Source organism: Fibroporia radiculosa (assembly GCF_000313525.1).
Source record: "Fibroporia radiculosa TFFH 294 genomic supercontigs, scaffold1727, whole genome shotgun sequence".
NCBI lineage: Eukaryota > Fungi > Basidiomycota > Agaricomycetes > Polyporales > Fibroporiaceae > Fibroporia > Fibroporia radiculosa.
In genome coordinates this window covers 78608-101343 of record NW_012133317.1, presented here as the reverse complement: position 1 = coordinate 101343, position 22736 = coordinate 78608, and the positions used below count along the sequence as shown (strand labels likewise).

Below are 22736 nucleotides of genomic sequence, written 5' to 3'. Positions count from 1 at the left end.
CCGCCAGCACCAGCTTTGGGCCCTGCCCCAACGAGTCAGATACCGGCGGAAGGTCAATCGACAAGAATATCTGCTTCTTGAAGCGCCTCGCTGGTGACACGAACCCAGAATGGCGACCGGCGTATCAGCAGGCCGCGAGGCGCGAAACATCGGTGACATGGCGACAGCAGTCGGAGTCAGCATAGCATCAGCTGGGAATCAACACAAAGTGCATCACCAAGTCGCTGAGCCATGGACAATGCGGCGTCAGTGCCCAACGACCGGAACAGTGAAGTTGCAGTGGGCGGTATATTTGAAGTTAACTTGTTCGAAGAGTTAGCACCAGCTTCATAAAAATAACACAACTTTGGGATATAAGCTCGCGTCACTTACGTCTCTAGCCGGCATGGCGCAAGCCCAGTCTTTTGCGAGACAACCCAGTGCGGGAGCATCTTTTATTTCCTCGGCCGCAGTGTCGGTCGTACCAACCCATATCATATACGAGTCTACGAGCCGAGTAACTTGAACTGCGAGAGTAGGCAGAGTAGGATCTGCTGGAGGAACAAATTTTGTCTCAACATGAATATTGAGTGCGCTCTCCATCATGGTTGACCATGCGTAGAGGCTGTGGCGGGATTCAAATTAAGTGCAAACACCGGCACTGTCCGATCACAATGTCGTGTGCGCCTCGTCCCAGAAAGGCAACCCCGACGCTTCTCTTCACACCTCATGGCGTCTTCTCAGAAACCTTATGTACACAACGTCGACCCACGAGGTAGTGACGGCTGTATCAGATGCCACGTGCACGGTGAACCTACCAAAAAGTTTACTAGTTACACTGCACTGAATCCAGACAGGTAAGATAGGCCCTCATTTGTCCGTATAGTACTCCCATCATTTTATGAATGAGCAGAATTTTCTATCGTTGTCCTCGGGACGGCGACGACCGGTGTAATACATTTAGTTGAGCTACACATTATTCAGACAGCATCTATGTATGCTGACTCTCGAGCAGTCTGGGCAGATGACCCGTGGGGTCAACTGGACCCTCGTTCTAGAGCACCTGAATCGAGCAATAACAGTACCAAAGTCACTCTCGGGAGTTCCCCTCAAAGCCCGCCAGCTCATACTCAATCAAATAAACGATCGCGATTCGACTCATTTACTCTGCCTATTACGCCCATGTCATCTCAGAGAAATCAGCCCAAGACACCGGCCGGATCGTCGCGGTTCAAGCCTGCCACAACACCATCTAGCTCACTTAGTGTGGTTGAACGGGAGCGTCGTCGTAGGAACATTGAAGCTGGTCTCATGAGCTCGCAGAAAGACTCAGATTCTGCCACCAGGCATATCACCAACACTGTCGGTCGGCATCATAGCAATTTGCAAAACATGCCAGCCTCAGGTTTTTTAAGTCAGGGAGGGGAAAATTACGTAGGCATTGGTTCCCGCAGCATTACAGCCGACAGTGGATGTTTTTCCTCAACAAAACGTTTTCGCGTGGACAACGACGAACTTGATGTAGATTCCTCTTTTCCCCAGCCTTCTACTTCAGACGTCTGTATTCAGATTGCTCTCGCTTGCGCTGATATCCCTGACGATGTCATACAGTATCCAGTTGATGAAGAGGAGAGGTTCTGGCAGTCACCTCCCCGTGACGAAGTCGGCTCAAGCAGCAGGGAACCAATATTGCGCCTGGCAGACATCCTACCTAACCCCCAGACTCCCCCACGAGAATGTAGTTCACCAAATTACCTTCATCTAGACGAAACTCCTCATAGCATGAGCGGCAGAACTGGGATTCTGACTCCTCCATCGTCAGGCTTGACGTCCGGACATGGGGTGGGCCCATTATTGAATCAATCTGACCAGTTTCCCCAGGACTCACCGACGACGCGCAAAGGCAAGGAACGAGACGATCGCCGTCGCCTTTTATCACAGTGGGAGAGAATACAGGACGATCCGGTATGTCGCCCCAGGCTCTACCTCTCATACATGGCCCGAAAAATATTACAGGGCAGTCCATTCCACCAGTATGCCGCTACAGTGCGTCAGGAATTAGAATCAGAGCCTCAATCGCAGAGGTCCATCCAATCTCTAGCAGACCCTTCCGCAGTTGAGGACGCGGTGACAGCGGACTCAGCTGCCACACATTTAGCTGAGCTTGCCAACTTGCCGGACCATATCCGCAAGCTCGAGAGAAAGCAAGCGGCAGCACAGAAGAGCATTGACGCAAAATCGAGGAGAATCAAAGAGTTAGAAGACATTGTTAACACGTCCGTGTATCGTATTTCTCGCCCATTCACTGATCTCCTACCCCATTGTTTGACAGGTTGAGGGCAAGGAACAGATTCCTTGAAGAGACTGTGGAAGCCCTGAAGACAAGGCGATAGGAAGGTCGAGCCGGACCTAATTTCATGTACCAGTCGTCCCCTTTGTCATGCACAGCGCTCTCATCATCTTCTTGGCCAGTCTAGTGCGGTGTACGATATCGATGAACGGGCCACCTATTTGTGGCCATGCTGAAACTTATCTTCTATGCCTCTTCTCTTAATACCTATCCACTAATGCTAGGCTTCGAAAGATTCAAGTACTGGTTTGATCTCCCGCTGTGGAGCAATAGTTACCATTTCGGGATTCGCATCTTCGAGCTTACTTTTTACTCGCGATGCCTATCGCGCAGTCGCCATATGTTCGGTTCCAATTCTAGTCTTGTTCCCTTGTATTCCTTGCCTTCGAAATAGCATATCATCACTGCACAACGTGAGCATAGCCAGATCGGGGGAATAATGGCTGCTATCTCATAGGTACGCACATGCGTCTAAAGTAGTCAGCAGTCACAAGGTATTCGGATTTTCATCAATCACAGAAGATATTTGAATCGCGGTGCCGCTGTCATGTTGTTGTGTCGTAATGATGCTGAATAGTGACAGGGCGGATGCCGCATGCCTGGCCGCCCGACAATAGCCCCGAGTAGATGAGGAAGGCCGTTCGTCTGTGGCCTCGCCTCTCCGAGGCCTTGCTATGCATGTGCAGATGCAGTCATTCAACATCCAGGTTCATGACTCAACGTTGTGGCCTCGAAACCATTGACATAAGCCTGCGGCCGCAGTGATCCTGACATGGTCCGGCGGAAGAGCGATGCCGACCTAGAATCAGACTCCCGACAGCGGCCGCAAGAATTGTAACATTTATTCGGTCTCGTTGCATTTAATTGTCAAGCGGTAACATTCTAGAACCATTCCGCATAACATTGTACGAAGTAACCAGGATTCTACCGGAACTAACGACGTCAGGGAACGAACGTCAGCGATTCGGACCGGGAAGGATCCTGTTCGAGCAACGATAGGCAGCAGCCCAGAGGGAATATTCCCTAGGAGAATGGAATGGACACACTTTCGCATAGATTTCCGTCAATTCCATCAGATTCTTGGTATAACTCGTAGATTTGGGATGGCCACATCCCGGCAGGTCTCCCTGCACATGCCAGTTGCGGCCGCTACTCATGACGATCATTCTAGTGTCAGCCGACGTCGACGCGGAGAACTAACTGAAATTACGATTGGGGTGAAGTAAGAAATAAGCGAATGTTTGCAGACATTATTTTCTCACTTGCGCACGTTGATCCCCAAGGTATAACAAGTGGCAATGAACTTCCTGCAAATACCAGTACAGAGTTTCAATTCAATCAGTGAAGACAGGTTCCCGGCCTGAAATATCGACAACACGCAGAAGGCGATATTGTCTCCTCAAACTGTGTTCGATCAAGGACGAAGTAACGAATACCGAAAAACATCACGGTGGTGGTCGACTAATTAGCGCTCTTGACCCGGGAGTGCAATGATAGCACCGCAAAATGGCATCCTTGTCCTGGTGGTAAATAGAATACTTTAAATCTCCGGGCAGAATGAAATTACCTCGGATACATGAGGTCCAAGTGGCCGTGATTGTCTGACCCATCTGACGCAGCAGCCTCGTGGAGCCAGTTGATTCGAGGGTACTCTGGATGCCCGAGGGGCCCGAGAGGAGGCATGAAGAGTTTTCTACATTGGGGGAGTTGGTCAATATTTCGCACCCAATTGCGGCTAGGGGCTATCATACGTGCGTGTACAGTGTGGGGCCGTTCATAGCTCCAACTTACCAATACGAGCCTGTTCCAATCTGTTATCCGCGCGTGGTGGCGGCAGGACATCAGGATGGTTGCCGTTTTCTGTCCGGTGCAGAGTTCTGCATGGCGCCCCGTTTGTCGCCACAAGGGTACAAGTCTTGGCAGGTTATCGCAAAGTCGGGCACACACTAGCCGCCGTGGTCAATGAAATTGGATGCATTCAATCATACACCGAAACCCCGTTTGAGAAGAGTGGCACACGCTATGGCAATTCCAGTGGTGGTACCTAGATCGATATTTTCCCAAGGCGCTCTCTCTTCGTACGACTCTGAGGGCAAACTCAACCAGAACCAACCCTTGCCGTAGTCGGCATCGACAGCGGCCCGTCGCGCAACCTGATGAGCTCCTGTGTAAGCAAACAGATTTTGCGACTGACTTACTCGCAGTCGGTGCTTTGAATGGACTGCTCCCAGATCTTGTGATAGGACACAATGATGGACGAGCCTTCTGAGAAATAAAGCGAGTAGACCGGCCGCTCCGGTCCTAGTCCACCATCCTAGTCTCCAGAACCGCATTGTGGTATCGCTGTATATGAGTGATCTCTTGTCGCAATGCTTACATCAAAGCAAAACGTACAGCTTCGCATTGTCAATACAGGGTATCCTGGCAAGAAACGACGCCGTACAGACTTGTATCACAGGTACAGTGTTCATCTGGTACGTCCGAGGCGATCGAACGTCGTATCGGACAGGGTGGCTAAACAAGAGCAGCTGCGTGTGCAGTATCAGAATCCATGGGCAGTCCGAATGTAGCAACAGTATCCGTGAATAGGTGAAAGAGAGAAAACGGTACTTCAAGATGGACGCTCACAGGAAGGACTGGGGTGGCTACAACCTTGGAGTTGCGACAACTAACATAATAGTCTCTGTAACCACAACTTGAGCCGAGTCCACCATCCACCCTGCCAGCCTACCGCGCGCACTTTCTTCCCGACCCACATTGTTCCGGTGCCAAACCTGATTCGTTCACTGTGGTCTGATGATTCTTCACCTTCTTCGAGATCATGCAAATGCCGTGACTGTGATGGCGCAGGAAATCGCGGCAGAGTGCTGCGCGTAATAAAGGCAGGGAAAACGGATAGCAAAGAGATATACTCAGGATTGGGGAGATCAGGAGCAGTCCAAATACGCATATACTGATCTGCATCTGAGAACTCTGTGCTCATTGAATTTGAAACAAGTAAAGCCTCGCCGTCCGCGGGAGTAGTGGGAGTTAGAGGCTCGTCTTTCAAGACCGTGGTATTGGCGGACGAATAAGACGTCGACAAGGCGGGTGTATCCAGGAAGGGATCGCTAGGAGCTCGTGGACGTTTGGTCTGTGTCGTTGACGTGATTGGTGGATGTGTGGAAGGACGTGGTGGCGGAGAAGATGCTGTGGGGATTGGCTGCGACTGGGACCTTGAGTGAATGGTCGACAGCGGTGGGCACGCCGAATATGGCGTAACACCGGCTAACGAAGAACCACTTGAGGAAGATACATCCTCGAAGGCAAGCACCTAGGCCAAATCAGCAACAGAGACCAATCACGTAACTGGAATGGCTTGCTCACTCCTTTGAGAACATCAATGGCCTCCAGCATGAAATCTTTACCGCTAGGTGACGGCGAAAGCCGAGGGCGAGCATTAGACAACTGGAGAACCAGTGCGTGCGTCGGACCACTCACGCTGCTTCCTTGAAGACTGCATCATCAATTTCCCACTCGATCTTATAGCCTCCAGCACCTCCGAGATGTTCTGGAATCACTTGAAGTCTCATGACTGCCCAAAGACCTTCAAAGAAGGGCTTTGTACCAGGCATACCCATAGTGCACCAAGTACCGACAAAGCGCTCCAGTCTTTCAAGACGTTCCTTTTTCGCCAACTGACCTCCGGGATCAGCCCGGGAATGAGGCATCAACGAGCCTCCAGGTATGGTAGCGCTAAGATGGGCTCTGAATTCAGCGTTGCGACGGGCATTGACACTCGCGTGATAGGCAGAGCGTATAGATGCCTGGAGCCTGGAAAATGGAGCACGTTGCGAAGGAGGAAGGGTGGCCAGGGTATGCGTCATAAGACGGCCAGCATTATCACTTTGCTCGAAATACCTACAACGGATATTTATAGCATTTCCGCCGACGCTATTGGTCAACACTCACCAAGCTCGACAATTCTCCGCAAAGGCTTCTATGTCAGAGTGATTGGGCTGCAGAGGTGTGGTCGAGCGAGCATGACCTGATAGAGGAGGCGTAAGCCCTCGACCGTGAATTCCCGACCGAGGACTAAAAGATGGAGACGTCGGAGACCTGAAAGCAGGTGACGACTTGGTGGGTCCTGAAGAGAGCGGGGGATTTGAAGATATGTCATTGTATATTGAATGAGTGGATTCTTGTTGGCGCAGTGGCAGGGGAGAGTGCAAGCCGGAGGTGCGGATCGGCAGGGGCGGAGGACGAGGGCGAGGTGTCTCTAGTCTGTAAGATGGGGCGGACATGGTGGGTGTTCAGTTTATCCCCAAAGGCTAATGGCAGCGAGGCTGGCGTAGGAAGATGTACCGCGTCGCTGCTGTATAGCTGCGGTGATGAGTGCAGGGGACAGTGAATTCCACTGCGACCAAGGATGATTCGCAATCCGACTAATCAGTAACCATATAAGGAGCAAGACTCAAGCATATAACGTCCAGCGTCGTGTCTCTGAGGCTTGTCGGTGAGCGAGAAGGATGTTCCAGTCGCTGCAGCTCACCGTTACCGGCAAGGCGTTGGTTCCATCCACTGAGGCTGCGACGTGCCTCAAACTGTCGGGTTATCACGTGCCCTTTTGCACTCGAGCTTGAATAATATTAATACAGCAAGTAAAGTAAATCGTAAATTGGATTCGGTGAGTTTCTGTCTCGACCTCGAGGCCGAGCACCTTGAGTGCCAATAAAGCCACAGCAGCATGTGCGCACCGTTGACACACACTGGCAGCCACGACATACCGTGAGCTGAGGACTGCAACCAGTGCCTCGCAATTTGCCCGCTGGAAGATTGTCGCGACGTCTTCTGTCGTCCTGGATTCCAAGAGACATATACATTGCGAGCTATTGTCCAATACCGTTCAAGATGTACCAGAGCATCGTGGTATGTCATCTGCTTTGCCTTGTCACGGTACTTGCTTACTCGAAGAAGCTTCTTTCTTCACCCTGGCGCACACACATATCTGGCCCCAGTCTGGACTTCCCTGGCGGAGGGATTTCGCCACCATGCATGTCATCGGATACGACGGCGGTCCTGAACTTTGCCATCCCAAATTCTCCCGAGGTTGGGCGCAGGCCATTCGGCGATCTGCGGGTGCACAAGATGCAAAGTAGATTGCGATACCCTCGCTGGGAGCCACGTTCCGCTCCTATTCTATATGGAACCCACGATCGACGGTATGTACGTGGCTGAAGCGACCGCCCTCTATTTGCTGCAACCCTCCTGGAGGTCTTGGTCATCGTTATGGACCTCAGGACGCTCTGATGGCTTTCTTGGCAGCGTCGCGGGCGTCTTGCGTCCATACATTTGTCTCCCATCCCGAATTTCGCCCGTCGCCGTCATGATTGCTTTCTCCCTCTGCGCATTGTCATGCCGGGAGTTTGAACACTTCTTCGAGCGAGAACGGTGAAACGTCTGGACATTCGTCGACACTGCGTCGGTCATTTTTCACCGAGTTATGCGGATTATGCTGGTGGTCTTCTAGCACCGGCAACCGCCCATCCGAATTTTTTCCGCCTCAGCATTAGCTGGATACTGTGCCCCATCGGCCCTGATTCTAAGCCACCATACTGAGAGAGCTTCTCGTGGGGATTTATCTGCGCACGGGACTTAGACTCCGCTTTATCCGTCAAATTGCTGAGGTCCTCGTTAAGATCTTCCGGTTTTGCTTGGTACGCATTTTGAGTGGCCAGGGCCGTGCCACTGGCATTTTGGGGTGGACGGGATTAATGGAATGAAAACTATTCGACAATAGACTAGATTATTCGTCCAGATCCCGTAGACTGATGTCCAATGATTGCCGCCTAAACAACCTACTCATCCTCTAGCAAGACACATCAATGCACTGTAATTGTCACAATCCTACAGATTTTGCGACCCCGGAGTCAATTAACACGGGGATTGTTTATGGTTATTCCACTGGAGCTCGAGGTGGTTCTAAATTGTTCCTAGAAGTATGGCGAGGCTAACTTTCTCGCCACTCTTCGGCAGACCTTGAGCGCCACGATGGTAGAAAAGTGATTGATAGCCCCTTCGAGGAATTGGGGCGCTACCATCATTACTCCAAAGTGAGCTTCTCGCAGCTGCACCGATACATTTTCCGATCAGACGGATGTCGGCGAGTGGAATGGATTACACGCCTAGAAAAATCGGCCTAGACAATTTTCGGCGGAATGTGTTTTTTGGGACACATCATACTCGTGGATATCAAAGTTCTTCTCCCTTATGCGCTCAGTGTTCCAGCGGGCTGCCCGTTGCCCATCAGGCTACCCGTCCACGACTGCTCGATCCATAGCCTCATCTGCGCCACACGTCAACGTGAAGTGAGGATGTCGCTTGCTCGTGAATAAATTCGCAGTAAGTGCAGCCCTAGGTATGCTCTGTTTTCGAACCAACTTTGTCACGATTGTCCTAGAAACTCGAAGTTCTGTGCAGCGGCGTTGCAGCCTGAAAGATCCCATGAGACTGAGATCAGGCGCGAGCTGGCTCCAGCTTACTCGACTGCACCGGCCCTTGCCTCAATAGGCTTCAGTCACTTTTAACAAATACGCTTACCGATTAGTCGCCATCGTCAGCGGTGTATCATTCCCGGGTGGTACGATGAGATGCGTATGCAGCATTTTGCATATCTTCAAGGCAGCATAATCATCTGTTTCAAGAAGTCTATATTTGTCACCTCCATTTACATTGATGTAGATGGGTCGTATGCTCGGTTGAACTTCGAGTAGCTCCATCGGTCTGTGCACTCCTCGTGCAGTGAACTGAGGGGCGACCTCGCGGGTTTGTCGAGAAGTATGGCGGGGGCCGTGACATCTTTGATATGCCTCAGCACCTGGTGTCCGACATGCTGCGTCGCATCCTTCGTCATCTTGCGATGACAATGACCAATTTCTTCGAATTCCTTGACAACGTAGGATCCGGATTACTCCGCCCGTGCTCGTATCGCGCAACTCCCAACTTACAATACGATGAAATGCTACTAAATTTCAAAGACATAGTTACGTCACGCTCTGCGACGATTACCGTCCTTTATGGCTCCACTTGCATTCACTGAGGTACTGAACACTCATTTGGGGTCTCAGGTACACTTGCAGCTCCAGCGCCTCTAAATTGTCCAATGTCAACGTAACTCAGCATCAAGGGTTAGATCGAATTACTGCGATTTACCAACCGTCAGCCTCGGAAGATATATATACGCGGCCATTTCCGTCCATTTCACGTTACCATGAATCAATGATCAAGCTTTCAACCCAGTGATATTTCGTCATTAGCCAATGACCTGATCCAGGGTTATCTCGACCATCATGTCGGCCGTAAAGTCTCATCAAGGTTGTGGCCCCGCAGACATTGACAAACCTGTCGCGTCATAATTCACCCTGTTGGGGCGGCACCTATGCGAGAATTGAGAATTCTGATAGAATCCCGCACACCGTATACAGAACGATTCGCAGAAGCAAGTAATATAAGTATGTGAAAGATGAAAGGGTAACGAGACGCGCTGAGTTCGTTGTCTGAATTTGCCGGTGCCGTTATACGATAGGGCTATCATCTGTTTATGCTCCATCAGGGGTGGAATGGCTTTGTTTACTTGGCACAACCAAGATGACGCACATAGCGAAAGAACGAAATAAGATTGCACCATTGCGAGGCCGACGCTACACGGATATAATTCGCCACAAAATGTATTGAGAAGCACGACTCACCGACGGAAGCAGACGAATCTGCTTCCGGGCCCGGGGGTTGAAGCGTCTGTCGAGTCGAGCGTCGAGTGCTCGGACGATGAGTATGGACTAGTGAGTTCACACCAATCATCCACGGCTGACATTGAATGCGATCTTCGTCGTGCTCTCCCGCGGGAGCTGAAGAGGGACGGGGGCACCGCTGCATTGGTTCATATCTTTGAAAGTGGCGAGCGATGCACACATGGCACACTCGACAGCTCGACCCATTTGGATCTGTCCAGACGCACTTGCTGGGAGCATTGGCACTCATCCACCTGGAGATATGGATATGGCACGCCCCAAAAGTATATGCACATGCACATGTGCGATTGTCGATGATGGAGCTTCACTTGTTTCCGAGGCTCTCTTCCGAGCTCTACTCCGGCTCGCATTGTCCGACCCCTGCCGACAAGTGGAAGGAACATATCATGACATAGCGCCAGAAGAGTGGCGTTGTATCCGTGCTAGCGATAATCTGAGCCAGAGTTTGGATGTACGTACCCGAGCCCAGTTACGGTACGGAGGCGTAGAGTCAAGCACCAGATCTAGGAACCAATCCGAGGAACCTGGCTCGAGGGGGAAATTGAATTAACTTGACAAGCCGAATGTCAGGATTGCCGGGAGGTCAAAGGGAGTCAAAGCGGTAGGCTGTGAGGAGCTTGAATGCACCTGAATCAACACACAGGAGTCGGCACGACAATGTGCAGTTAAGCCATGCTGCAGGAGAGCACGACGAGATGTTGGACAGGTTGCTCTACGTGATCAGCTTATTCATCCACATACTGCGGACGGCCGGTCAAGAGTGGTTCGCAAAATTACCGGGCGACGGAAGGACAGGTGCCATATGGACGACAGATACCGATGCCGTATAGCGCGCTCTTGCGATACCCGGGCCGTTCCGTGTTGTCTGTGGCATACCAGCTGGAAGCGTCGGGTTCTTCTGCGGGGAATATCAGGAGAATGCCCTAGTCCAAGTTCGGAGGACAAGAAGCGAGGGGGGGCAGGATAAATCTTGGGTTTGTTAGGGGCACATGTGACGTTGGGGGATTCTTGAGGGTTCCGACAATGTGGCTCAGTCAAGCCATTGAGTTGGATAGGAAGTCGTCGATCAGGCAGACGAGGCACCGTGACTGGCCAGCGCTGCACTCTTGAACGGATGAAGCGGGTGCAGCGACCTCGGATGGTGATGGGATGGAAATACATCGGGAGGACAGCTGCGAGGATGGGTTCGTGTGCATCGCGCAAGCCATGATGCGACGATGCGCAGGAGACGGCAAGCCAAAGGAAGGGGCGAAGGGGGTAGTGACTGCCGGTCACAGCATGCGCGATGGATGCGACGCGGCATTGATCTGGCGTTGGGCGTTGTTCCTCCCGGTGAAGATTAGACCCAGCCGTCGACGGTCAAATAATGTAGGCAAGTCCGCCGACGTGATAACGTCAAGGGAGAAATGGTAGAACACGGGGCCAATCGGACGAGAGGAGCAGAAAGCTCGGAGCGGAGGCAGTCCAGCCGGACTGGAGAAGGGTGGCAATTGGTGGAGGAGGAAGAGCTTGTGGTGAGAGGGCGTGAGTAGGCAGAACCGGTGATAGAGCTGCTGATGGAACGGCGGGCTGAGATTGAGTACATGGAAGGGGGACAGATGGAATCGCAGGAGACGACGGGGCTGATTGATACGTAGGCAGAGTTCCGGGAAGCACGGCTTCCTAACAGAGAGGAGGCAACAAACGGCTGCGGCGTAGAGCGAGCGTATAAATAACGCGGCCGGTGGAGGTCGATTCTAGACAATCTCTGCTCGCCGTGCAGCGCGCTCTGCTCGACTTGGACCTCGACCTCGATGGCCTCTGCCACCACCTGGCTCATGCACTCGGCATCTCCCGACCGCCGATCAGATTTTGGTGCGCTAATTTACCGTATTTAATATTATCTATCGTCCACCGCGACGCGCCCCGGCGTCTCCTCCCGTCTCCCCTCAAAACAAAGGCACTCATCCGTCTCCCTCCAGATCTCCTCAAGCCCGCCGCGCCTCTCGCCTACGCGCGCGACCGCAAAATGTCCCTCGACTTCACCCCCGCAGGCACCCCCCAGAGCCTCTACCCCCCGCCCGACCTGGATCATCCCTTCAGCTCCCTTCAGTCCTCCGCCGACCTCGCCTCTGCCTCCCACTCCGCCCCCCATCCCAACGGCCACCTCCACATGAACCCCCACCCCCTCGATCGTGTCGATGGCCTCGACGTCGCCGACCCGGCCAGCTACGACATCTTCTCTACCGGCCAGCGCTTCCGCACCAACACCTCCTCCATCAATCCCGCCTACAACCTCGGCGCAGATTCCATGTACTCCCACAATGGCTTCTCCGACGCTCTCCCCCCCTTCCCAAACTCAAACTCCGGACCTTACGATCTCATGGGGGGTCTGCCGTCATCATACAGCAGCGGTAAGCCCTCCCCATTGACACCCAGCGACGGCATGGGCAACTTTTCCCATCCTCCCGGCTTCTCCTTCTCCAACGGACAGCCCAAAGACTTCTCCCACAACCCCTTCCAAGACGGCCGCCCAAACAATGTCGGCTCAGGTGGCTATCAGTCCGAGTTTGGTGACGATTTCGGCAGCATGGGTGTCAATCCTGGCATGGCTCTGGGCGGATTTTCCTCTTCTCAGCTTCCTCAATTTCAGGGGCGCATGCAATCAGATTCGCGCTTCTCTGCCCCCCTCATGTCTCCTCTCTCCGTCCCTCACATGCACCAGAATCCTGGACAAGATCTCCTTCGAGGTGTCAACCCCCACTCTACACACGCCTTCAGGTCCGAGGCGGGAGCGCAGTCATACGATGACATGCAATATCTACAGTCTAACCCTCAAGTCGATTTCCCTCTCCGCATGCCAGGCATCGACTTGTCGCGCATGCGACTCCAGCAGTCTCCCGCTGCGGCGACTGACTTGCAGACCTTCATACGGTATGCGTCATAGTCTCTCCGCTATCTCAATTGATATGGACCGGGGTATATGCAGCCCATACCTGGACCAATACGTCCGCTCCCCAAATCGCTTAGCATTTGGCGAGCGCACCGTCATCGTCATGTCAAGCAAGGTTGCTCAGAAATCCTATGGCACTGAGAAACGGTGCGAATACCCCGTTCCTTTTGTCTTAGTCATGAATCCTAATGCGCCCGAATCAGCTTTCTTTGTCCTCCTCCAACAGCAATCATGATTGGGAACTCCTGGTGGTCAGATGTCATGCGGCGAGGTGAAGAACCTAAGTTATGTCCCCCGCGAGTGGTTATCTCCATCTCGGGCGAGCCAGCGCCTCAGGAGGGTACTATCGAGTGGACGGGCGCGACTGGAAAAGCCTTTGATGTTTCAGATCCGCCAACTGGCACGACCTATCTAGGCCGGTGTGTAGGCAAACAGCTTTTCATCTCCGACGTGGACGAAAAGAAGAAAAAGGTCGAGGCACTGGTCAAGATCATGGCCCCGTCTGCTGAAGACGAACCTGAGCGGGTTATCGGAACCTTTCCTAGCCGTCCCATCAAGGTCATCAGCAAGCCGAGCAAGAAGAGGCAGAGCGCCAAAAATCTCGAGCGTAAGTCGGCGCTCCGCATTGCGTTCGGTTTCACGTAATCCTGGCCGCTGATTGTATGGTATTGTAGTCTGCATCAATCATGGGTCAACAATCTCCTTATTCCACCGCCTTCGGTCACAAACTGTCTCGACAAAATATCTCTGCGTGTCCGGGTCCGGGTCATCGTTCAAGGGTTCCGATGGTGCTCCGTTAATGGGTCTAGATCAGCGTGTCCGAACACAGACACCGTCCTTCATTGCGAGGACCGCTAGCTGGGGTAAAAATCAGTGACAGATTCTACCAGATTCTGATTTTTCTGACGGTAGTTGTTATGGCTAGATCCGTTCCTCATGTACATCGTTGATGTCAACAAGCCGGCTGGCGGAGTTGACTCTCCACCACCTCCCCCCTTGCAACCTGACTATCCTTCTCCCCCTCCCAACGCCATACCCTTCACAAACAACGGGTCGCAAATCCCCATCTACTACAATCAAACTGTCGTCCTGCAATGCCTGGTTTCTGGCGTCGTCAGCCCGGTATTGATTATACGAAAAGTCGACCACCAGACGATTGTTGTTGGTGGGGGTCTGCAAGAAGGAGCAAAAGGTATCGCTGACCACTACTGCGCTCCTGGAGAAGTGTGTGGCGACCCGGTATCACAGTTGCACAAAATTGCTTTCGAGGTATACGATCCCAACCGCGGCGCACCCGACCCTGGGTCCCCCGGCGTTAGCGGAGCTTTCCTTTCGTGCATGGGCGAGAAAGTTAATACCTACCGCCCTGTTGATGGCCGCGTCTGGAATGCTGCGCCCGGCTCCGCATCGCGAGAGAGCGACTCGCCGACCGCTCCCGGCTCCCCGAATGAGGCCAATACACCAACGTCGGCTTCTGGCTCCGCGGACTACTTCGGTTCGACACCAGGGAGCATGAGCAGTGTCCCAACGTCCCCAGATGTGACGGACTTCCCGTCGAACGATGGTGGTCGCGTCAAGAAGGGCAAGCGTGGGTCCTCCAGCACTGGGGGCATCTCGAAGCCAAGCTCGCAAAAGGGCAGGCGTCGGCCGACTTCTGCTGGTTCAGCAGGCTCAAGCCGTCGTGGGTCAAACGGTGAGGCCGCTGTGTCGTCCGGGGCGCTATGGCAGGTCGACATTGGGGAGACGAGTGTGTGGACGATCGTCGGGACCGGTGAGCATCGATCTGCGTCTTCTCTTCGGCACCCGCTCTTAAACAACATGCTGATCGTCGTTCTCCAGACCAAATCAGGTACAACTTCTACGTGCCTCCTGTGCTGTTCGACAACCAGAACGCGTCGCAGACTGGATCATTCCCCATCCCCACGAAGCCAGTGACGCCCTTCCCTGGTGTGGTGAAGTATCTCCCTCCGGATCGCGCTGCTGAGGCCCCGAAACACCACACGTCTGCGCGAGCCGCGCTCGCGAAGCCCAATCCGCACATCTCGAAGATGTTAACCGTTTACGGTGAGAATTTCTCGAAGACGGATCCGGTCACCGTGTTCTTTGGGTCAGAGCCGTCGCCATATGTGGAAGTGCGGTGCGGAGAGGTGCTTGGTTGTTTGCCGCCTGAGTCGCAGAACAGCAAGAGAAGGCCAATAATTCTGGTCCGGTATGATGGCGTCGTGTTCCCTTCAAGCGTATGTTATCCGTGATGCTGTTGTCATCGTAATGGACAGTTCCTATGCCTATGCCTGTCATTTCTGCCTTTAGCGCTATTGTTGGATACTACGGCTAATCTCTCTCGTATATCACTATCCATTTTTATCTCCCGTCTGTAGTCTTCTCACATGTCTCCGCTGGTAGGATATAGGCCTGTACTTGTATCATAGATCCAGTCACTGTGCATTTATAGACGTCTTTTGCGGTGCGCATACACTCGCTTTGACCCTTGATGCGCGGAGCAACAATGCCCTTGCCTACGCTTCATCCTCCCAAGCGGTCGAGTGTGTCGACATGCGCTGGGTACTTCGAACCGCTTTGATTTCAGTTGCGAATTATGGGTGAGTGGACTGATGTCATAGCGATTACCATATGAGGAGCTCGCAGGCGGCGGCGGCTAGTGGCTCATCCTCGACGGCCTCAACCACACACATGCTGTGATGAACGTCCTCTCCGCACCCAACTTGCTCTGGAGTCTGTATGTCGACTACCTTTGGAACTACCAGCGAGGATCATGGGTCTACAGCGTGGCTTCGACATTTCGTGTACTAGCGTTTACCATCATAGTCCCCTTCGTCCTCCTCACTTTGTTGGTATGCATCTCAAAAACATCTACAATCGCTGCTTTACGCTCATTTAGCACTCATGCTGGGCCTTTCCTTGTAGGACGTAGCGTCGTACGTTATAGCACGCACTCTCGGCGTCATCGATGAAACGAAGGCGTCGACGAGCGAAACGGTCGCCGGCGAGGCTCCTACCGCGGAAAAGAGCGCGGCGTTGCGTTCTACTCCTGCATACCTTACGGTTCCGCCCCTCGCCTACTTCCGCAACCCTCTGGAGGAAGGAAATCCTCGACTTTCTGGCGTGGGCATGTTCTCGCCCACTCCGTCGCAGCCACCCTCCCCCACCATGTCGCGCCGCGAACTCAGCCAACACATGCATAATGTTCCGGAGAAGAAGCCCGACCATGGGCGAGGCCCCTATGAAACCCACCGAGAGGCTTCTAGGGAGTCGAGCAGTGGGGAGTCGTCTTACACGTTGTTGGAAGCGGAGTCGGGTCCCGAGGACGCTCAGCTGACCCTTCGAAAGAGGGCGAAGCAGCCAAAGATACAGTCAGAAAAGGCCTCGGTGTCATAGCACTGGCAGGGAGGTTGCCAACTGAGCCAAAACGGCACTGTTTCGCGGTTTGTAATTTTATCATTCAATGGTATTGTACATCATTCGCAACGCACAGCCCATGCGTAGTATATAACACCCGCCCATAGCCCATACCCTTACCACCCAAACCTCAATTGGTCCCGCGTGAAGACGGGTGGTTTCCAGATCAGACACTCCGGATGTATGCGTCGTCTGCGTTTCTCCATGGTCTTCTTGTGACGTTCCTGGATCGCTTCCGGGATGCATATGACGTGCTGTCCCTTATAGTGTTTAAATAGCTGCAGCGTCTGACACCTGTGGGGATAGAACGGCGGTGACGAGTAAATCGGGCACACGATGATCCTAGCCAACGTTAGGTGCACTCACGTATTCATCACGTCCGCATGGGTGATTGATGTCTTCTGCGCAATGTCATCGATGCTGATGTCGTCCGTAGTATTCAGTAGCAGCTCGATTATGGTTTCTGCCCAGTATGCGCGATACCCCAGAAGCCCCAGATCACTCAGCGGTTTCTCCGGGCTACCGAGCTTGCCTTCCTTCTTGCTGAGTTCATAGGAGAATTCAATGAGAATTTTTCCGTACCCGTGCCTCTGATGCTGCGGTAGTGTCAGGATACAAGCGACGTTGTAGTTGTCCGCGGACTCCTTCTCCTTCGAGAAGTAGCCGATAATGTGGCAACCTGTAGAATCTCGGAAACACTAAAATGTATAACCTGATGAGAGTGCAAGGCCACTGAACGCGCACAGCCTTACCATGACATAGTATAGAAATGGTGTAACATCATAATACAGGGTTTTACTAGCGGCCAATTCAGCACAGACTGATTGGCAATGAGTGATACTCACTGATCAAGAAAGCATTTGGACAATAGGCTCAGATTACGACACCACGCGAGTTGTCGCTTGCCGTCTAGCTCAAAGAAGGAGATATTCTCGTGTCGATAGATTTCGTTACCGGGAGGATGAAGCAAGTTGCATCTTCGCCGGTGGCGAGACAGCATGAAAGGAGAACCAAAGTAGGACAAGCAGAATTCGCAAATGTAGAGAATGGGGAGATGAGCATACTCTTGCGGATATGGACTGAAATACCAGGCATCGATTTCGTGTCGTCCAATCTGCAGTCGATTTAGATTCTTGACTCGCGCGATTTCCGAAATCGACTGCGTCATAGATCCGGATGTTCGCAATTTCTCGATTTCTTGTTCCTTGCTGAATGAGGAGACAGGCGGAGGCGGAGGTGGAGTTTCATTTGCATCTAAGTCAAGTATTTCACCTTCAGCATCCACGTCCATCTCGCCGTCTGCGTCCGCATCTGAGTCTTCTTCCTCATCCTCATCCTCGTCATGCGGGGTTTTCCGCTTTAACGATAGGCTGGGAGCTGGAGAAGGACTAGGCGCACCAGAAGGGGTAGGGGTTCCCGGAACAGGAGTGCCAACTTCAGATCTTATTGAAGCAGCTGCAGAAAGTGCATTGGTAGCCGCCTTCTTCAGCAGTGACTGCCCGCGGCCCTTGCCAGGCGCCTTCTTTCCGATAGTTTTCTTGCTCGCTGGGCCTGTTTTTGGACGGGGCCACTCAAGGTCTCTGCTGATGATGAGGCGGGAGCCTGGCACCCACTCGTCTAAACGCTTGTTGAACTGGTCCCAGTGAACAAAGAATTCGAGCCGGTCGGCAGGGTTGTGAGAGTCCTCCTGCTTGACACCGCGCACACCGTATGCATTTGTTGGCTTATCACGTATAGACAAGATTTCAGCGAGTCGTTCCTCGGTCTCGCCATCGGGATTCTGGCGACGAATGTAGATTTTGCACCCCACAGAGACAGTCTATTGAGACGCGTAAGCCGGGTGGCGCTAGGATCCGATAACGCGTGCCACGTAGCAAAAAAACACACACTTGCCTGAAGGCTGTATGTCCCGCCTGGAGTAATTGGAGGCGGCTCCTGAGATCCTTCGTCTTTGGGTGTGCCGTGAGGTGCCATAATAGAGAGCAAAAGATAGGAGCTAGCAACCTCTACAAGATGGTCCACAAGCTGCTCGATTCATATGTTTGGGTTTTCTGACATACTATATGACTAAGCAAAACTCGGGTGGCTAATACACTAAGTCAAAACATTTTCAAAGGTGGCATACTACTAACAACTGTAGACAACAATCCTCAATCACTCCAATGTCCTAGAATTCTGGGATATCTTCTCCAGAGCAGACGTGTCAGCGATCTGGAACTCAGAAACACCAGTCCTAACCATTTTGCCGCCTTTCTTGGTCAGTCGTCCTTGTGCTCGCACGACCTGCTCCATTCGTCTTTCCGCGGCTAGGACATTCACGTCGTCGTCCAGCTGTCCACCCTTACCATCGTGTTGTTTCGACTTGGCCAAAAATGCGGGTTTGGAGCGCCCTTTTCGTTTCGCTTGAGACTTATTCCCTGAACTATTGACGGCGCTCGGCGCCTCACGGAGGGCGAACGCTTTAGCGAGATGCCCAAGATGAAGATGGCGTATATGGAATATGTGTTTCTCATCGGAAGGATGTGTGGCGTATGCCCTCATATGGGACAAGTAGGCTTTTCGTGCAGCCCCAGCGTTCTGAAAGGAAATATCAGCACAAATCGTTGGAGAGGAACGAACAACCTACCTCCTGACTTCTCAAGACCCAGCGCTCAAAGGATAACTGAACCTCAGTCGCACGTTGCTCATACTCGCTCCCTTTCCCCCCAAGGCCTCTTCTCAGTACATTCTCCATCGATACTCCTTCCAATGCAATATTCTTCCGCTTCTCACCCCTGTCATCGTGGCCGGAGGAACCTTGGATCTTTTCTTCAACCCATTTCACCCAATCTGCCTCGCTCGGTGCCACAATACTCCATGCCTCACCGCCCTTTCCAACACGTGCTGTACGCCCGACACGATGGATGTATTCCGTGGCACCTCCCTCGGTGGGAAGATCGTATTGCACAACCGCACGAACAAGAGGAAGATCTAGACCACGCGATGCAACCGATGTACACAGAAGAACCGACGACGAAGGATTGTCTTGTGACCTTACAGACGGTGTAGCAGAAAATCCACGCAGTGATGCCAATCGTGTTTGCAAAGGTAGCGAACCGTGTAGTCGAAATATAGATGCTTCTGGCAACAGCGCGGATTTAACTTCTACATTTCCCGGTAAGTCGGGGTCATCTGTTCTGCGTGGAAAAGACCCCTCATTTTCGATACCATCTTCGGACTTTCCTTCAATGTCAGAAGGTGACAGGTCCTGATCGTCGTCCATGGAGGTTCCTCCAAGAAGGTGCCAGTGGAAGTCCACGGAGTCAGTACAGCTGAGGAACACAATGATTTTGGTACCTCTTTTAGTCTGTGATTGCGCTAGAAGGGACCGAAGCAAGGCGACGAGCGTGACTAGACGAAGTTTGAGCGGAACAATAACGTATTTTTGGGACAATTGCGATGGAGGGGTGAAACTCTGATTGCTCGGCGCAGAGTCCACTGTACCGCCGACTTTGTCCTCGCCATTGCTATCCGGCGTGAAGAGGGCATTATCGGTCGCTTTGATTACCACGGGGTCCTTTAACGTCGTGCCCGCCAGTTTCTGGACGTCCTCTCTAATGGTCGCCGAACAAAGCACAGTGCGTCGCTTCCTCTCCCAATCCCAGCCACCTACCTCCATGCTATTTCCCTCCTCAACCGCCTGCATTGCTAACTTGCGTCTCCCATCCAGACCTTTCAAAATCCCTTGGATGCTCTCCTCAAACCCAAGGTCCATCAAACGGTCCGCTTCATCGAGCACGAGCCAACGGCACTTTCCAACATTGAATGACTCTGTATTTTGCAGGTGATCAAGCAGACGGCCCGGCGTGGACACCAGAATGGGGACGCCCTTGCGGAGGCGTGCCTTTTCGTGCGTCCGCGTGGAACCACCCGTCAGAAGACCAGAAACAAGCCAGCGCGTCAGACGTGGTGCGGCGTCTGATTGCTGGGCCGATTCGTCTTGTGGACGAAGGCGCAGTTTGAGTAGCGTATCTAGGACGTCAGATATCTGTTTTGCCAATTCTCGCGTAGGTGCAATTATTATGGCCAGAGTTCCGATGGAACGATCGATGAAAGATAGGGAGCTGAGCGGCAGGAGGTCTTGAATGATTGGAAGTAAAAAGGATAGTGTTTTCCCCGAACCTGTTTGCGATTGAATGAAAACATCCCTTAACGAGTGATCTTGGGAGGGTGCGGAAATGAGTATAGGAAGTGCCGTTCTCTGGATTGATGTTGGCTGGGATATACCCATCTTCATAGTGAGATGTGTAACAACTAGGGGATCAAGTCCTAACCCAGCAAAGGTCGAAGAATCCGCAAGGGGCGCATTGCTAGGATGAGAAATACTCCTCGGTGCTGTCTCGGCCAGATCCTCTATCTTGGGATTGGAAGTGAAGAGAGATGAGATGATCTGAGTTGGGGGACGGTTGCTAGAGGTAGTGCGCTCCTCAACCGGGGCAGCTGGAGATGAAACCTGCTCTTTACGGAAACGTTTTGCTGGGCGTTGCTCATTCCGGTTCGTGTCTAAACGATCAGAAGTATGTTCGTCGGATCTTGTCTTCCGCTTTGTGACCCGTTTGGCTTTTAACCTGTATGCAACATTTGTGTGAGCTTAGTGCACAATTCCACAACAGAGCAGGCGTACCGATCGGTCCATCTCCCTCCCTTCTTCGCCGCATGAGACGTCTTTGGCGCTACTATCTGGTCGTCGAGGGCAAGGTTGAGCACGAGTCCATCGTCCATCGCGGTGAGCACAAACCTGAACGGAAAATTCGCGGCAGAGTGATCTGGGCCGTGTCGATCGCCCTTATTCGGCAAGTGCCATCTCCCCACCTATTCGCGCCACGTTGCTCTTTAGGATCTCTCATTTTACTCTCACAAGCTGCTTCGCTCCCTACCATTACTGACTCTGGTTGCGACATGTTCATTCGGCGGCTGACGCTTGGTATAGTCCTTCTGACAATTGCGGCATTCTTCTGCGCACAGTCAGTTGAGGCTGCTAAAGGCCCTAAGATCACCAACAAAATCTACTTCGACATTGAACATGGTGGTAAGAGTATGGGTCGTGGTACGTGTCATATGTCCATCAGGCGATTGTATGCTAATTGGACGCGCACCTCAAGTTGTGCTTGGGTTGTATGGTGGTGTACGTACCGTTCCTGGTTTGCGAATAACTGGGACTAATGTATCCCATGTCCGATTACTAGACCGTCCCCAAAACCGCCGAGAATTTTCGGGCTCTCTCTACTGGCGTGAAGAAGGATGGAACAAAGCTTGAACCTGGTTTCGGATACAAGGGGTCCAAATTCCACCGTGTTATCAAGAACTTCATGATCCAGGGTGGTGATTTCAGTATGTGGCTAATGTATCCGTTGATGTGGTCCGGTCTTTGTTCTGACCCAGCTGTCACGTAAAGCGAGAGGGGACGGCACTGGCGGCAAGGCAAGTCCGCTGACTGCGAATTCGATTGCGTGGCTCATTAGATTTGACTTCACCAACTAGTCCATCTACGGCGACAAGTTCCCTGATGAGAACTTGTGAGTGATCTCCGTGAGCGGTATTACTTGTAATCTAGACAGCTGCCACAGCAAACTGCGTCACACTCGTCCTGGCCTTCTCTCAATGGCCAATGCGGGCAAAGACACGAACGGTGAGTGCCACCGTTCTCCGGGATTTTGATATGTCCGCTGATTCGCCGAATCGATTTGGACAGGCTCTCAGTTTGTAAGCTTCTTAAGTTATAGGATGCATAGTGGACCACCTGACAATTCATCAGTTCATCACCACTGTTGTGACATCTTGGTTGGACGGCAAGCATGTTCGTAAAAGAATTCTTTGGCTTCATCGTTTCAGGCGCATCGTTGACTGAACCGTGCCTCAGGTGGTTTTTGGTGAAGTCCTAGAAGGTATGGATATTGTGAGGGCCATTGGTAAGTTGTGGTATTCTCCCGCTGTCCGCCTTGACAGAACCTTACCGCTGGCTGTATTCTGCAGAGGATATTCCGAAGGGTAGGAACGACCGCCCGACAGAGGATGTTGTAATTGTCGACTGTGGCGAGGTACCGAGTTTCATGTTATGAGGATATTGCAATCTCTAACTCTTTCTTTTCACAGTTACCTCCGGACGCCAAGGCGGAGACTGAAGAGAATGAGGTGCCTCTTCGTGCTGAGCTATAGTCGCCAGCGTTTTATCTGTTTCAGTAAAATGTGATATGAATGCATTGCATTGCTGTCGGCAGGTCTCCACTTCGCC

At 52.4% G+C, this 22736-nt stretch overlaps 7 protein-coding genes across 7 annotated transcripts; 4 read left to right on the top strand and 3 right to left on the bottom strand.

The window, feature by feature from the left end:
- Window positions 1–1161: 1161 nt before the first annotated feature.
- FIBRA_03190 (uncharacterized protein) lies at window positions 1162–2338 on the top strand (the record flags this gene model as incomplete). The annotated part of the gene is made up of 3 exons (XM_012325035.1): window positions 1162–1944; window positions 1996–2247; window positions 2312–2338. 3 exons carry the CDS (start codon window positions 1162–1164, stop codon window positions 2336–2338), a joined length of 1062 nt encoding a protein of 353 aa, XP_012180425.1.
- A 1973-nt stretch (window positions 2339–4311) lies between these two features.
- On the bottom strand, window positions 4312–6612 carry FIBRA_03189 (uncharacterized protein; the record flags this gene model as incomplete). The annotated part of the gene is made up of 5 exons (XM_012325034.1): window positions 4312–4482; window positions 5061–5642; window positions 5696–5738; window positions 5810–6229; window positions 6281–6612. 5 exons carry the CDS (start codon window positions 6610–6612, stop codon window positions 4312–4314), a joined length of 1548 nt encoding a protein of 515 aa, XP_012180424.1.
- Window positions 6613–12124: 5512 nt separating this feature from the next.
- On the top strand, window positions 12125–15300 carry FIBRA_03188 (uncharacterized protein; the record flags this gene model as incomplete). The annotated part of the gene is made up of 6 exons (XM_012325033.1): window positions 12125–13029; window positions 13085–13195; window positions 13252–13655; window positions 13723–13911; window positions 13974–14819; window positions 14888–15300. 6 exons carry the CDS (start codon window positions 12125–12127, stop codon window positions 15298–15300), a joined length of 2868 nt encoding a protein of 955 aa, XP_012180423.1.
- Window positions 15301–15747: 447 nt separating this feature from the next.
- FIBRA_03187 (uncharacterized protein) lies at window positions 15748–16444 on the top strand (the record flags this gene model as incomplete). Its single annotated transcript, XM_012325032.1, has 2 exons — window positions 15748–15900; window positions 15974–16444. The coding sequence occupies 2 exons, from the start codon at window positions 15748–15750 to the stop codon at window positions 16442–16444; spliced, it is 624 nt and encodes a 207-aa protein (XP_012180422.1).
- A 383-nt stretch (window positions 16445–16827) lies between these two features.
- Window positions 16828–18439, bottom strand: FIBRA_03186 (uncharacterized protein; the record flags this gene model as incomplete). The annotated part of the gene is made up of 4 exons (XM_012325031.1): window positions 16828–17163; window positions 17218–17263; window positions 17311–18284; window positions 18353–18439. 4 exons carry the CDS (start codon window positions 18437–18439, stop codon window positions 16828–16830), a joined length of 1443 nt encoding a protein of 480 aa, XP_012180421.1.
- Window positions 18440–18619: 180 nt separating this feature from the next.
- FIBRA_03185 (uncharacterized protein) lies at window positions 18620–21226 on the bottom strand (the record flags this gene model as incomplete). Its single annotated transcript, XM_012325030.1, has 3 exons — window positions 18620–19042; window positions 19092–21072; window positions 21129–21226. The coding sequence occupies 3 exons, from the start codon at window positions 21224–21226 to the stop codon at window positions 18620–18622; spliced, it is 2502 nt and encodes an 833-aa protein (XP_012180420.1).
- A 177-nt stretch (window positions 21227–21403) lies between these two features.
- FIBRA_03184 (uncharacterized protein) lies at window positions 21404–22660 on the top strand (the record flags this gene model as incomplete). The annotated part of the gene is made up of 11 exons (XM_012325029.1): window positions 21404–21551; window positions 21607–21629; window positions 21691–21835; window positions 21904–21929; window positions 21986–22020; window positions 22072–22133; window positions 22197–22207; window positions 22260–22301; window positions 22365–22413; window positions 22478–22542; window positions 22598–22660. 11 exons carry the CDS (start codon window positions 21404–21406, stop codon window positions 22658–22660), a joined length of 669 nt encoding a protein of 222 aa, XP_012180419.1.
- Window positions 22661–22736: the final 76 nt, after the last annotated feature.